Consider the following 16,289-nt stretch of genomic DNA (forward strand, 5'->3'; position numbering starts at 1 on the left):
ATGTTAAAAAACAGTTCAAAGAACAATGTTCATATAATGCTTTTGACATTATAAATGTTTTACCATCATTTCAGATAAATTGAATGCATCCTTGATGTATAGGAGTCTCCATTCCTCTCTTAAGAAACCGTACAGACGTCAAAGGTTTGAAAGCAGTGTGTGCAGAGCGTGACACTGACCTCGGCCTGACCCAGAATCAGCTCGGCCCACGTCTTCCACTGAGGACACTTGTCTCTCTCGGCGAAGGTGGTCTCGTTGGAGTCCCAGCAGCACTGCTCGTGATTAAACCACATGGCACTGAGACACACGCCCTCCTTCAGATCGTTCAGCCAGTCGGCCGCGATGTCGATCACTCCAGCTAACGCTCCTGAGGGAACCAGGGAGACGAGCAGAGTTTATGATCTAGATGCCAAATTATAGAAATCTGCTCCGTGCATTCAGAAAGTATTCACACCCTCTTCATACTACAGTTGTTTACATTCATTTATTTTGCTCTTTTTTGAGAATGCATCAAAAAAACTTAAGATTGTTTAGAAATTTGTTTGGAAAAACATAAGTACGGAGGAAGATATTCATTTAATGGCATGACTTCATGAATTCAAGACTTTCTGCTCTGATTGAAGAAGCACAAATGCTCAAGCTCAGGGTGAATTCAGAAATAAGCCAAGCTCAGCATAATGTGTTCAGAAGATTAAACCATGACTTACAGCTCAAGGGTGTGTGTGTGTGTGTGTGTGTGTGTGTGTTTAAGTGACCACGATACTGAGGTTGGTGGAGGAACATTTTTTTTTATTACATTTTAACATATATTGCAATAGAAAAAAGTTATTTTAAACTATCATAATATTTCACATTATTAATTCTCATTCACTCTATTTTTGATCAAATAAATGCAGCCTAGGTGAGCAGAAGAGAAACGTTTTCAAAGGTAATTTATGTTAAAACAGATGTGTCCTTAATGTTAATACGAAAAAAAAAAAACTCACTGGTATTAGCTGAATAACTTTTGTAGCTTTAACAATTATTAATCTAGATCTAATGTATACAGTGAAGAAAATGCAATGTTGCTGTACATTTGATTATTAAACTTCTGTAGTTGAACACCTAAAAACCTAAAGCATTGATTTATTTGTATTTTTATTCTGAATCGAGAATTGTAAAATTGAACTGCCATCTAAAATATTGGTGTCATATGAGCGTATTTATTATAATACAAGAGAACAGGGTCAAACACAATGAGAGAAACATCTATATTTTATTTTTTGTGTCAGGGCCAGTAGAAACTATCCTCAGCGCTGAGTCGTGCTCCGTGAAGTGAACCGAGAGAGACAGCAGTGTGTCCTCAGGACCTGCATTAACCACCACTGCTCTGAACGAGTCTGACAACAGAGCCGTTTCTGCTTCTGAGTCACCCCAAACATCATCCGGGGACTGCATTTACAGAGAAATATCTTCAACCACTGTAACAAAACTCCCCTGTGAATCTCCACACTGCAGACTAGCTTCACTCAGCTCATCTACATACAATGAGTGTTTCCAGTCAGTGATATTCTGAGTTACAGTGTCGTTTACGCTAGTATCTGACGACCTCAGTTTCCTTTGATGCAGTGTGTGTGTGTGTGTGTGAGAGAGAGAGAGAGAGACTATATAGTGGGCGGCTCAGTGTGAAAGTGAATGAAAGAACAGCTGCTAGAGTGAAACTGTAAGATTGTGTGTGTGTGTGTGTTTACCTGATGCTAGTCCAGTTAGCGTGACCACTAGCCACCCGGACCAGGCGTCGTACAGACTCTTGGTGAATTCCCATGCCGATTCCTTCTTTTTACTGTTGATCTACACAGATGGAGAAACCATGATAACTGATTCTGGATCTGCAGACGTGATCCCTGCAGCTGGTCAGTTTGCAAACCACAGTATCACTTCCAGCTAAGCAGGAAGTTCATTTGCCTAAAATAACCTCCATTCAAATGTTTTAAGCTTGAATATATGTGCTCTAGAAAATTAGCTTAGAGCGGCACCAGCACCGTAACAAACAAATAAAATAAACTAAATTAAATAATTATAATTAATCAATAAATCTGAAATAAATGACTAGACTTTGATGAATAAGGAGAAAACTCCAGTTTACAGCAGTAGGACTGATCTTATTTGTTGTATTACTGATTTTCAAATATTATATAATATGCACTTTTATCATTCATTCATTATGATTGATCCTGTCGTTTGTATCCATGAAGTTTTGACAAGAAAATAAATGCACACTGAAAAAAATAAATAAAAATAACACATTAAATATAGATTGAGGTAGTTTCCAAAAGCAAAAAAACAAAAACAAACAAACATTATATATATATATATATATATATATATATATATATATATATATTCAAAGTTATTCAAGTAAATAAACAAAAATCTATTAAAAATTGTTTAATTTAGTAAATAATGAATCAGAAATTATTATTTAACATTAATAAAAAAAGTAAAGAAAAAAACCTTAAGATTGACTTCAAGTTTCCATGAATGCATGCATAAATAAATAAAACAACCAAAATTTTAATTAATGAATATACTAATTGAGACTGTGTTCAATAATAAATGAATGAATGAAATTGGGTTCCTCTGTGAAGTTTTTAATTCATTAGAATATTTTTAAAAAATTACCTATATTGTGATAAAGTACATTTGAAGTGAAAAAATAAAATAAAATCAAAGTTGTCCTAACACAAGAACACAGTGGTTTTTCCAGTTTTAGGACAATTTTAATGATTTTTTTTTAATCCACTTCAAAGGTTGACAACTGTATCATATTATTTTCATCTGTTATCTTAAGAACACACTGGTTTGTACTGCAAACAGTTGTTATTCTCCTCGTTATTTACCTATATCTGCTAATGAAACGAAAGTCTCACCCATATGCTTACTTCCGCGTTGAGGAAAAAGGTGGATATAGTAGTGGTCGATGAATATATTGGCCGATATTTGGCATTTTTTAAATATCGGTATCAACCGATAAGTTTTTCTGCTTGGCCGATGTGTTTGAGGTGGGACTTTTATTTTGTCGTTGTTAACAATTCTGTCTAATACGAATAGATGTCTGTCTAATACTCAGATAGAATGGTTAAACAAAGGAATTAATGTATACAAGTATTATTATAATGATTGCTTTTATATTATTAGTAATAGAAAGGCAAACATTACAATACTTTCTCGTTTGCTGTTAGCATTAAGCAAATACGCATTTATAACCTCGCAAACTTAATCAAATCTTCCCACAATACAGAGTGCCCTCTCAGTTATAGTGGTTACTTCCTTTTTAATTATATTTTTATGAAATATTTATTTATTTGTGAAAAATAATTTGTCATCCAAAGTATAAGTATGGTTATTTTACACACTTATTTTTTAATCCATTGTCAAATGATTTCAAACTTCTCAAAAACCAATATTGGTCGACCACTAGCATATAGTATTAGTGTGCCATCAAACTACTAAATGTTTCTGTCACAGCCACAGAGGGCACTGATAGCAGCGGGTGCGTTACCTTGCGGTGTCGCTCTCGGTCTTTGCACTTCTCTCGGACCCAGTCGATGGTGTGGAAGTCGTCATAGGTTCCCACACCTGGAATGGGCTCCTCCAGCAGATCCAGCAGGTGGGTGGAGCTACTGGCCCCAGCTCCGCCCCCTCCGTTAGACATGGCGTAGTTCGACCCTAAACACACACACACAGAGAGAACTGCTTTCAGAAGAGCCGTAGTTGGTGTGAATCTTTAGGGTCAAATCAATTCACAGGTTTTCAGAATGATTCAGTTAAACCTGATTCACAAGATTCAATTTGATTCATTTTCTAAATGCATTCAAAGGATTACTGAAATGCTTCTCCTAATGTTTAATGTAGCATAACATCACTTGCTCACCAATGGATGCTCAGCAGTGAATGGGTGCCGTCAGAATGAGAGTCCAAACAGCTGATAAAAACATCACAATAATCCACACCACTCCAGTCCATCAGTTGATGACTTGTGAAGCGAAAAGATACATGTTTGCAATAAACAAATGCATCATGAAGACATTTATATCTTCAAATGCATCTGCCTAAAATATGACTCCGTTTGAGTTTGAAGATAAAAATGTCTTAATGGACTTGAGTGGATTATTGTGATGTTTTCGTCAGCTGTTTGGACTCTCATTCTGACGGCACCCATTCACTGCAGAGCATCTATTGATGAGCAAGTGATTTAATGCTACATTTCTCCAAATCTGTTCTGATGAACAAACAAACTCTGGCCTGAGGGTGAGTGAATTATCTTGACTGAAGCTAACAATTCATGATTAAAAAATCTATTTTTTTTTAAGATTACTGCATTTGCATCAGCAGGATTCGTAATCATTGCATCGGGAAAAGAAGTGAATCATTACACTCCTACTGTTTAGCATTTCTTAGCTGTGGCTAGTGAACTGAGCAAACCTTAATGAATCACTCAAGTGAGTGACAGGACTCTCTGAGGCAGCAGAACCCATGTCCAACAGTCTTTACAACAGCTTTTTTGTTGGCTGCACTTAATGAAAGCAGAGATCTGGGTCGTCTGGACGTGTGTTTCGTCAGCTGATAATCAGCAGCTAATCAGCTTTTGCACTCAGACCTAGCCAGACACGAACCAACGACACAAACCTCACACGCTAGAGAAACACACGCTTGTACACGCTTCCCTTTTCTAGAGACAAACCAAAGCAAAACACAGCTGACACCGAACCAGATCACGCGCATAAATGACCTACTGGAAACCCTTACATTATTTGATTGTTTTTTACAAAATGTGTAACATCTTACAAATATAAACATGTATTTGCACGTCATGTGACGAGGAGAAAACAGCAGAGATCAACATCTAGACCAGCATTGCAATGAAAATATGCCTCACTAATAATTAAAAACTAAACTAAAAGACACATAACAGCAACAACAACAACAACGCATGACACCTGCACCGCTAGAACTTTTAATGCTTGAAGTATAAACAAAAATGCTCATTGAGAATACATGCTTGCATAGTTCATAGCATTAGCTTACAGCTTTACTAGCAATCTATAAATCAGAGGGATGACAAGAAATGACTCGGTTAACCAATTCGTCGATGCACAACAAATCACACTTTCTTTAGAAACCGGTTTAGGGTTAAGTGTTTGGCTCAGCCTCTGCAGGGTTTGACTAGAAGACAACATTGCCAGCCAATCAATGGTGATTAGGAAGCGATTCAGTCTAATATTAGTGCTCTGCTCTACATTACTGACTCATCAACAGCTGATGCTCTTTCCAAAGCTAAAGTCATTTCTCCTGCATATTATAGATCAGTGGTTAAGATGCATGTGATGCGTGGCGTGAGCAGAAGATCCAAGCACATGTAGAGAAAGCATCATGAAGACTAGTGACAGATTTCACAGACATACGAGGATCGGTGCGAGGCGCCTCTCAGAGAACGTGATGGATTATTCCTCAAGTCCTGCGGCTTTCATCCTGCATTAATGCATTACTGCACGCACACTACAGCAACAAGTCTCTCCTGTTGAAACCAATATGAGTTATGAATTATGAATGACAGACGAATGCAACATCTCAGCCGGCTTTACTGCAGCTTCACCCAGATCCAGATTATAAATTAGATTTAACATTTTTAAGTTTTAGGATTTTTATTCCTTATTTTCATCATTCTTTAAAATATATATTGATTATTTTTCAGTTTTAGGTTTATATTTATACATTATCCCAGACATCAGAAATACACAACAGGCACCTTGGGATAGCACAATAACACAGTGTTTATAATATGTTAAGATATTCTGCTATAAAGTAAAGGCTGATTTAACTGATCTTGGGCCTGTAGTAAAGCAGAACAAGTGCAAGCCACAGAAGATACGCACGACATAAAGAATCAAGAAAACACGTACGTTATTAATTCTGATATCATACACGCAGCATTAACACACAGAATACATATAGATATGAATGTGTGTTGTCTCGCTGCGTGTGTGTGTGTGTGTGACGAATGCGACACGTTTACGATGACTGCAATGCATCATGCGCTAATTATTGCGTGGAAAGCTGTCACACAAACAAACACACCCAGAGCATCGGTGACATTGATCGCGTGCAGCGAGCGTGTACCTGCGCCGCGGAGCTCGTGCAGGGGGATCGTGTCCCCTCCGCCGTCATACGGGAGATACGGGTCGACGGAGTCCTCCTCCTCCATACCGATCACAGCGATCCGCGGATCACGGGCGAGCTCGAGCAGCGGCGACGGCGGCGTCAGCCATGAGCAGGACACGAGCGTGATTGCGTCACTCCAGCGCGTCTCTGCGACAGCTAGTGACGTCAGCGCGTTGTGTTTACTGTGCCCCTCATAAAACGCTGGAATAATACTACGATGCCTTCCAATTTAATACGTAAAAAAACAACAATAATGTGCACAAAATACATATAAGCGCTTCTTGAATATCAGAGATATTTCAGCCAAACTACGACATGAAAGCAGCACTCAAAAGCCTTTGACCATTTCAAAACACACACACACACTTGCATACATTTATCCAATTCGACTTACAAATGATGAGAAGCAATCAAAACCAACAAAAGAACAATAATAAGCAAATGCCAAGTGTCACTAAGAATAGCACAGTACACAAAGCAAGTTTTTATAACACTTCATTCTATAAATTATTACAGAAATTATTCAAGACACATTTTTTTAAAATATAAATTATTTAAGATTTTTTTTAACAACCATAATAATAATAATAAATATTTAAATAAATAGTAAGTGCATATAAAATTATTATTTAAGAACTTTTACACACACCCACACACGTATAGTTTCTATAATATAATTTATAATGTTAAATAATCATAAAATATGCATATTATACTTATTAGCTTATTATAGATTAATTTATATTATCAAATTTATATTATATAAAATAATATAATCATAATAATGCACTTATTACACCTAACTATATAGTTATAAATTATTATATATTTTAATATTATTAAATATTTATATAAATGCTGATTGTGTAATTAAATGATTAATAATCCCTATATATATATTAGGGGTGTAACGGTTCACAAAATTCACGGTTCGGTTCGATACGATACACTGATGTCACGGTTCGGTTCGATACGTTTTAGATACAGCAAAATGTAAAAACATCTCAACTTTTCAGAATGCCGCAAGCGCACCGCGGGTCATGTGACAAGAACCAACCAATCAGCTTCATCCTTTCCCGTAACAACGTTGAGAGCTCAGCCAAGATGAAGGAACAGCTGATCATAGTTGTATATGGATTGCAATTTTGAAATAAATTCAGTAGCAGAGCTACTGCAAGCGATTTTTAGAGCTGCAAATCCATTTATCCTTCGCTGAAATTTCCGCGTCTCATGGAGAGAGCACGTCATTGTTGCTTAGCAAAGACAGACGCCTCAGGAGAAAGACGCGCTTAGCGTTTTCCATGCGTTTTTAGGCACGATATGTGAACGGCCCCTAAGGCGCTCGCTCACTCAGCACGCGCTGAAGGCTCGTTGCAAAATGTCTAATGCATTTAACAGACCAGAAATATAAGATCCTAAAATAACCAACAGGTCTGGTGTTTGGGTTGGATTCCCTGTAAGCTATAGTGTCTAAATGCTGCAGGGATAGTTTGCTGCGTGCATGTTTCTCCTTTTTTTCGTCTTTTCCCAGATAGTACTGACGCATATATCCCAGATATTCCCGCTGGTGTTTTTTTTTTTTTTTTTTTTGTAATCCCGCTGGTGTACCCTGTCATGTTGCAGATGCGACATACCGTTGTTTATTTATCCACCACTCTCTTGCCATCACCATTATAGCTTAAAGGGAATCCAAAGTGCACCCAAACACCAGACCTGTTGGTTATTGGAGGATCTTCTCATTTCTAGTCTGTTAAACGCATTGGCTATTTTGCAACGAGCCTTCAGCGTGTACTGAGTGAGCGAGCGCCTGCTGAGTAGCCTAACATAAACATATAAGATGGTGTTTTTTTCTTCTTCGGGAGTGTCAGGGGCGTTGCCTGTTACGTTGTTTGGGTTATTGGGCTACCTTGTTGAACGCATATCATTATATTTCTTTCTCTCTCTTTTTTTTTTTTTTTCAAATATAATTAATTACTCCAACGAACCGTTCGGTATACATAATGCGTACCGCGTACCGAACCGAAAGCGTCGTACCGAATGGTTCAATACGAATACGCGTATCGTTACACCCCTAATATATATATATATATATATATATATATATATCCTAATCATTTAATTATGCAATTAGATCATGCAATTATGCAATAAGATTCACATTTATAAAATAATTAATTATACATACATTAGTATAATAATTTACTAATTTAATGTACAGAAATCAACACACAAACACACACACACACACACACACACACACACACGAACGCACTAGAGAATCATAAATTTGATGTTTTGCACAGTGATTCAAGAAGGAAAGGTAGTTGTCTGCTGAACATAGCCAAAGTTGATCATTAAATACACTCAACTACATCTGTTCACTGCCACCTGTTACACACACACACACACACACACACACACACACACCTGGTGCCTTATTTCAGTGCCCAACAAAGTAGACCGCCTCAAAATAATCTCGTAGATTCACTCCAGTATCTAGGACAGAGCAAGAATCAGCAGCGAACACAGCAAACCAAACGTGACCAAACACACACACACCACAAAATCTCCATTTACCTGAACAATAGTCCTGCTGCTGCCAGGTAACCGCTCTGGACCATGTGATCAGTCACCCACTGGCTTTTTATTATGGTGTTTAAATCAAAGCAGCAATCACAGTCTCAGTCCGGTTAGTGTTTTCAGCTTGACATGACATCAGCGCCCTACACACACACACACAACCGCTCACTGGAAACCAAACACCCTCACGACCCGCATCTGACACGCTGTCACACACAACAACCGGTGCAAGTCAGCCCAAACTTCCTGAAGCGCCGCCTTCATGCTGACAGGGCAGCCGGACTGGTTCCCATGCGCCATTTCTCTTTTAAGCCAAGACATATTTCACTCAGATGTTTCTGGTCGAACTGGCTCGTTACGTCATGCTAATTACACCTGATTTCCCATCATTCTCCACACCGTAACAAATGCAACTGCACATTTTCCAGTTTTTCACAAAACCTTTTGGAGTCTCAAATACTACAAAATGCTATTTTCTTGGAACTACATAAAAACCCTTGTCAGGCCAACACAATTACCCCAAATGTTGTGTCAACGAGTCAAACAAAGTCAGACAACTAGTCTGAACAAAGAATTGCATACTGTTGAAATATCAAGGCTTTGTAAGTTCCCAGCATGCAGTGCAGCATGAATAAATGATGCATTTACTATTATAGGATTATTGTTTTGATGTTTGCTGACTTAATTTAAACTTTTTTGTTGTTGTTTTGTCATTATTATTCATTATTTGTTGTACTGTGATTTAAAGAGCTCATTTTTTACTATGATTGCAGAGGTTTGTGTTTAGTTTTGAGGCCTAGAGGATGTTCAGTTACTTACTGTAGATTCAATTGTTTTACAAGCAAAGACAATGTTGTCTACGTTTTATACTAAGTTTGTCATTCGAAATAAACATAAAATCTGTAATGTGGTGCCTTTTATTAGGGCAACGGTTACATTTTTTAAAATCACGATTAATTGCATTATTGCCTGTGATTAATTGCAATTAATCGCATTATGCAAAAAACGAATAATGAATTCAAAAATAGTGTATTGCGCACTTTTCTTCCATTTAAAAGTAGGCCTACTGCTATATGAATGAAAGTGTGATAACATTTGGTTTGCAAACACTTTAAACAAATAAGGTGCTTTTTACAGCAGTGTACCTTTCACATGGTAGCAGGAAAAATATTTATTGTAGCCTAAATCTCAGCTTATAACATTAATGTAATTAAATTAAATATAAATCAAACTATTGTCAAATATTTAATAGTTTGTTATAGAAAAACAAGTTATGCTCAGAGTCCAGAGCCGCACAGTAGTTTGTGTAGAATGTGAATCTGTACTGTTAAAAGCGCTATATGAATAAGGAAATAAATTGATGTTTCAGTTGCTGTGACAAGAATGTTTATCTTAGCTAAATAAGACAATCAGCATTGCATGAGTGAATAAATTTACACCAACTTAAAGTATCTTTACTGAGAAGAACTAGAAAACTATTGTTGAGATGACTCAAAAGTCTAACTGCATCAAGTTTGTGATGAGTGGGGCGGGCCGATAGCCGTGTGAATAAGTTTCAGAGAGACTTTGTGTTAGACAAGCAGAGATGCAAGCAGCTACCGTCGGATCATCAGGATGTAATGAGAGGTAGACGTACAGGTAGAGTTGAGTGTCATCAGCATAGCATTTATATGAAAAGCCATGTTTCTCAATGTCAGAACCTAATCATGCCATTTAGACAGAAAAGAGAAGTGGTCCAAGAACTGAGCCCTGAGGCACCCCAATAGTTAAATGTTTCTGAATGAGAGTTTGTTTGAGAATGACACTGAAAGGCGACTCCTTGCTGTTACACGTACACAAAAGCTCTTGTTAAGTGTGATCCAGTAAACAAAAGTCTGCAGGACTTTAATACTCTGCTGCTGCAGAGACACTCATGAATAATGAGCTGCCTTTCTCAGATCTCATGACCTCTTAGCGCAAAACTCTACAACAATGTTTCCATGCATGTTGTCATCCCACTGCTTTAATAATGACACACACTCACAGAAGAAGCCGTGTGTCCTGCAGTCAGAAACCCAATAGCAGTGCATTTGTGTGCCAAACCACCAAAATCACCAGGCTGTTGACGTCCGACGAGTCACACTCAGTAAAGTGGCACAAAACCCTACCGTTTGAAATAACTTTTATTCAGCAAGTATGAATTATGAAGGATCTGAGGATCCTTGAGTGCAAACTGTGTGTGTTTTGCTTCAAGAGAGCAATCATGCATGTGTGTTGTGTTTTACTTTCTATTATATTAATTTATTCTTCATTCATTTATAATAATTTATAATTTAATCATTTCATTATTCCATTTAATCATATAATCCTTTATAATAATCATTTATAATATTTTTCCATTGTTGTTTAGTCTTATGACTATGTGGTTTTAATTCTGGTTTAAATTCAGGTAAATATGTCTTTAAAAATAATGTTTGAATAATAACATTAGTAGTAGTAGTACTTAATTTCCAGCGATATCTGCCTAATATATTGCACAAATAATATTTAAACTGAACTGAGCTGGATGATGACATCACTGAATTCAATGATGAAATATCTTTTTGCATTATTGACACTATTTTCCTATTTAAAGAGTTACACAGATGGGAAATCAAAATTATGTTAGTTGACCAATCAGAACACAGTATGCTACCGAAAGGTGTGGTTTAAGGAAACTGAATCTTTTGAACAGCTTCACGCGAACCGTTTGGGGATCTCTGAGAATTGAGGTCATTTTAAAATGATATTTTGACAAAATGACAATGTTTTTTAACCTTGGATGGATTTAAACGTAATGTACATGACTTATAAACAGTGATAGGAAGCTTAGAATTTTCATCTTACTGGCTCTTTAATGTTGTTCAGTTGCTTTGTCACAATCTGTATTGTTAAAAGCGCTATATGAATAAGGGTGCCTTGACTATAAGTCTTTAAAAATAAAGTTTTAATAATAATTTTAGGTTTCTGTGTATATTTGATATAATGATAGTTTTACTCAATAAATGGTAAAATGCTCATTAAGTGACTCTCTTTTGATTATGTTTATGTGTTCATGTACTCACATGAGGCGACAGTCGCTAAAATCACTATATACTTTTACTGTATATACTTTTACTGTATTGATGTTTAAAAAATGTTACAAATTTCCTTTTTATGACTAGATTCCACATCTCAGAAATCATGTTACAAAATATTTATATTTCAAATGAATGCGATTATTCTGAAGTTCCTATTCATCAAAGAATACATTACTATGTATTCAAATAGAAAACTTTTCTTTTTTTATGGTAACAATATTTCAAAAATTTTCGGATTTTACTGTTTTTTAATCAAATAAATTTAGCCTTGATGAGCAAAACAGACTCCTGTCAAAAAAACATAAAAATGTACTGTCCCCAAACCTTTGAAAGGTAACACCTGAACTTTAGCACCGGAAATATGAACATGTGCAAATATTACACATGCATATCAACCACAAATGATATCACATCATGCATGTTAAAAATAACAACTTGTGGCTGAGCTGTGGTTCATGCAGCATTTCTCATGCCGTTATGCTGGACACAGTGTTGTAGACAACAGTCACTGTAAAGATACTAACACACATTTAATAATATCAAACTGCGTTCAGATTCCATATCATTTCCAAAATGTGCTGTATTTCTGAGTGAAACAAAATATTCAATATTAAAAAATAAAGACTGGATCATGAAAATGAGGTGTTATGTATTATAATAGCTCCCGATGGCTGGAGGGGAGGGGCTAAAACCACAAGAGGGCTTGATGATGTCATCAGAAAAGGAAAGTTGTTTCAGAGGTGCTAATGTAGTTAACTAATATATATATATATATATATACATATGAGACAAACAACGAGCATTAGCACACAAAAAAAATAGCACTATCACTAAAAAGCACCCAAAGAGAGAAAGAGACATGAATCTGCTCAGAAAGTCCATGTTATTCAATCAAAAGCAGGTTGGATCATGACTGAGACGGTGGGAGAGCATCAGATGTGCGTCTGCTGTACCTGGAGACGTGTCCCCGTCCAGCAGGTTGTCGTCTTCGGTGGTGTGGAAGTCCATGATGACGCCGGCTCCATCAAGGAGCTCCTCGTCGCTGCTGGCGCTGGTGATGCTGTTGTAGCTGTTCCTGCCCAAACCTCTGTTGAACAACTGCTCCGACTCCATTTAGCAACACGACAGCCTGAGAAGAGCAACACAGACGTCAGCTGACCGCAGCTCACGAGGAGCCACAAGCTCCATCCAACAGAAGGAAGAACTCACACAGAGCGGGAACATCTCTCTTCTACACAGACCCTGGAGCACAAAACCAGTCATAAGGGTCAATTCTGTTGCAATTGAGATTTCTACAAAAACTGAAAGCTGTATAAATAAGCTTTCGTTTGATGCATGTTTTATTAGAATTGGACCATATATTCCTGAAATACAACTATTTTAAAATCTGAAATCTGAGGGTGCAAAAAAATCAATATATTGAGAAAAATCATCTTTAAAGTTGTCCAAATTAATTCTTAGCAATGCATATCACTAATCAAAAATGAATTTTTGATAAATTTATAGTAGGAAATTTACTAAATATCATAATGGAACATGATCTTTACTTAATATCTATAAAGAAAAATCTATAATTTTGACCCATACTATACATGTCTGGTTATTTCTACAAATACAGCTACTTAAGACTGGTTTTGTGCTCCAGGGACACACATAAAACACTGTTAATTTATATTTTTAAATGAAGTTGTTAAATTAAAATAACAAATTAATAATAACATTTAAAGTCAAATTGATTTAAAACTGCTACATTATTATTAACCACATTTTAAGACATGAATTAACTTTTTGTTTGGTTATTTAAACAGGTATAAAACAAATTTTGAACAATTAAATCATACTATAGAAACATTACAGAAATAAATATAAATATCTATGACGTGATTTATTTATGATTCCTCCTTGCTGAATAAAAGCAAACATTTCTATTAAAATGATCTTACAGACCCGTCACCAGTGTTCATTACTGACAGAAACAGCTGTAATAAAGCATTACTGTTGATGACAGCTGTGTTTAATGCCAAGCTTTACTCTAGTAACAATAAACGATGCAACATGCAAAAGCAGACAGCTCATTTTACAACAGGAAGCTGCTCTTGTGTGTCCTGTAAACATGAGCCACAGATCCAGATCAGAGTCTCTGATTCAGTCCCTTGTTTTTTTATAGAATTATTATTATTATAAAAATTCTAATTATTAAATAAATAATCTGGGAATAAACAGACAAAATAAATCAATTGTGTCATACAGGCATGAATAATAATACATATTGTTGTTAATAATATAAATAATAAATAGACATTATTTTTGTTAATAAATAATTATCAACTCATCATCATAATCACAAAAATAATAACAATTACTATACTATCATCTTTATTAATAAATACATAATTATTACTAATTGTGTCGTGCAAGTTTTAATAATAATAGCAATGATATAAATTATTAATATATAATTTATAAAATGCATATAAATGTTATACAAGTTTGAATATAATAACAATAGTTGTATTATTATGTATACTTAATATTAATAAAACATAAGTAATACTGCTACTGCTACTAATAATAAAACGTTTATTAATAATATTATTATTACTTTTATTACTGTTATTATTGCATCATAAATACACAAATATTACTTTTTGTGTCATGCAAGTCTGAATAATTATAGCAAGAATAATATAAAAACGTACTTTTAAATAATCAAATAATTGTTATACAGGTTTACATAATAACAATAATTATTATTATATTTGATTATTGTCATTAATACACAAAAATATTATTACAAATGTTATAAATCACATATTTTAAATATTTAATATAAAAAAATACCAAAAACACAAATTAAGATTATTTGTTATGCATGCATAGCGATACAAATGCTAGTAATAATCAATAATACATTATTATTCATACATGCATAAATCAAATCAGAGGAGCGTTGTGAGATCAAGATTGTGATTAAATCACTGCTGCCTCCTGCTGGACAGAGTATTAAACATTCACAGACACAGAGAGAGAGAAAACAGAGTGTGTGTGTGTGTGTGTGTGTGTGTGTGTGTGTGTAACAGAGCGAGAGTCACATTTACTGTTTAATGTTTAATCATTCAGTTCAGTGTATGAAAAGTACAAAGTACAAAGTCACACACTTCTCTGAATATGACACACTTTAATGATATTTTATATCAGACAGTGCTTTTGAACAGCTAAATATAGACATAAACAGACAAACTATTCTGCTGAAGCTGGAGTCTGTGTGTGTTTGTTCTCCAATCGTCTCATAATGATCCATAACCAGAGTTTCCTTCTCAGTGATTCTTCTCCCTGTGTTTCCTCCTCCATCTGTTTGTTTCTCCCTCTTCTAGTTTTGTCCTCTTATCTCTGAGACGAACCCTGAGTCCTCGTGTGCAGAGTTACAGTCACAAGCCTCACATCATTAATAATACCAGAGGAAATAATGAACCACTGATCTGTGAGCATCTGATCTGTAAGGACATTTCTTTATAATCGAAAAGACAGTATGATATGAATAGAATGGGTCTATTATTATTAATCAAATTAATAAATGAACTAAAAAAAAATTATTGCATCTCACAGGTATGATACATTATTATTAGTATATTGTTATTGATTTTATTATCGTTTAAAAAATGTAAATTACAAATATGTAATTTTGGGGAGTAAACAACACCAACACCAACAAGAACAATAGCAATAATAATAATAATAATAATAAGATCGTACATAGCAAAATAATAATACATCGTACTGTATATAAATATTAGTTTTGCTGTTTAATTATTTACATAATAAAAATATAATTTTTACTGTGTAACATAATAGCAATAGTAAATAATTAAATAAATAAAATTATTTGTCATATATGTTTGAATAATAATACTATCAATAATAATAATAATAATAATAATAATAATAAAAGACAATATATATTGTTGTTAAATAATAATAAATAAAAATTTATTATTCTTATTAAGTCTCTTCTATTCCCCAAGGCTGCATTTACTTAAAAAAATACAGTAAAAACAGTAATATTGTTAAATATTATTACAATTTCAAATAACGGTTTTGTAATGTAATATACTGTCAAATGTAATTTATTTCTGTGATGCTCCGCTGTATTTCCAGCATCATTCCTCCAGTCTCCAGCGTCACATGATCTTCAGACATCGCTCTATTACTGCTGTGCATCTGAATGAAGAGGATGTTCAGAGTAAGAGATTAATTTAGAAATCAATTCATGAGATCGAGGGATCTAGCTGATGTTGGTCTGCAGGACTCGAGCACAAGGAGTCGAACAGTCTGGAGGACGGCCAGCTCACATCCAGCTCAAACAAGCAATTCAACTCATTTACCTCAATTTGAGTGTTTTCTTACGCCCAG

At 35.1% G+C, this 16,289-nt stretch overlaps 1 protein-coding gene across 6 annotated transcripts in view; it reads right to left on the reverse strand.

Annotated features, from left to right (window-relative positions):
* LOC113105916 (H(+)/Cl(-) exchange transporter 3) overlaps positions 1–16,289 on the reverse strand; it is a 41,747-nt gene that overhangs the window by 17,431 nt on the left and 8,027 nt on the right. For 3 of the 6 annotated variants that reach the window (XM_026267296.1, XM_026267292.1, XM_026267295.1), the window contains exons 2-5: positions 12,833–13,008; positions 3,542–3,708; positions 1,731–1,830; positions 180–367 (exon numbers count right to left, since the gene is read on the reverse strand). In XM_026267296.1, coding sequence (XP_026123081.1) covers positions 180–367; positions 1,731–1,830; positions 3,542–3,708; positions 12,833–12,992 — 615 coding nt within the window. In that variant the 5' untranslated portion in view covers positions 12,993–13,008. Of the gene's footprint in view, positions 1–179; positions 368–1,730; positions 1,831–3,541; positions 3,709–6,159; positions 6,348–8,778; positions 8,842–12,832; positions 13,009–16,289 lie in introns of those variants that run through there. The other 3 variants (XM_026267297.1, XM_026267294.1, XM_026267298.1) reach the window with 3 other exon arrangements.

Source organism: Carassius auratus, chromosome 7 (assembly GCF_003368295.1).
Source record: "Carassius auratus strain Wakin chromosome 7, ASM336829v1, whole genome shotgun sequence".
Classification (NCBI taxonomy): Eukaryota; Metazoa; Chordata; class Actinopteri; order Cypriniformes; family Cyprinidae; genus Carassius; species Carassius auratus.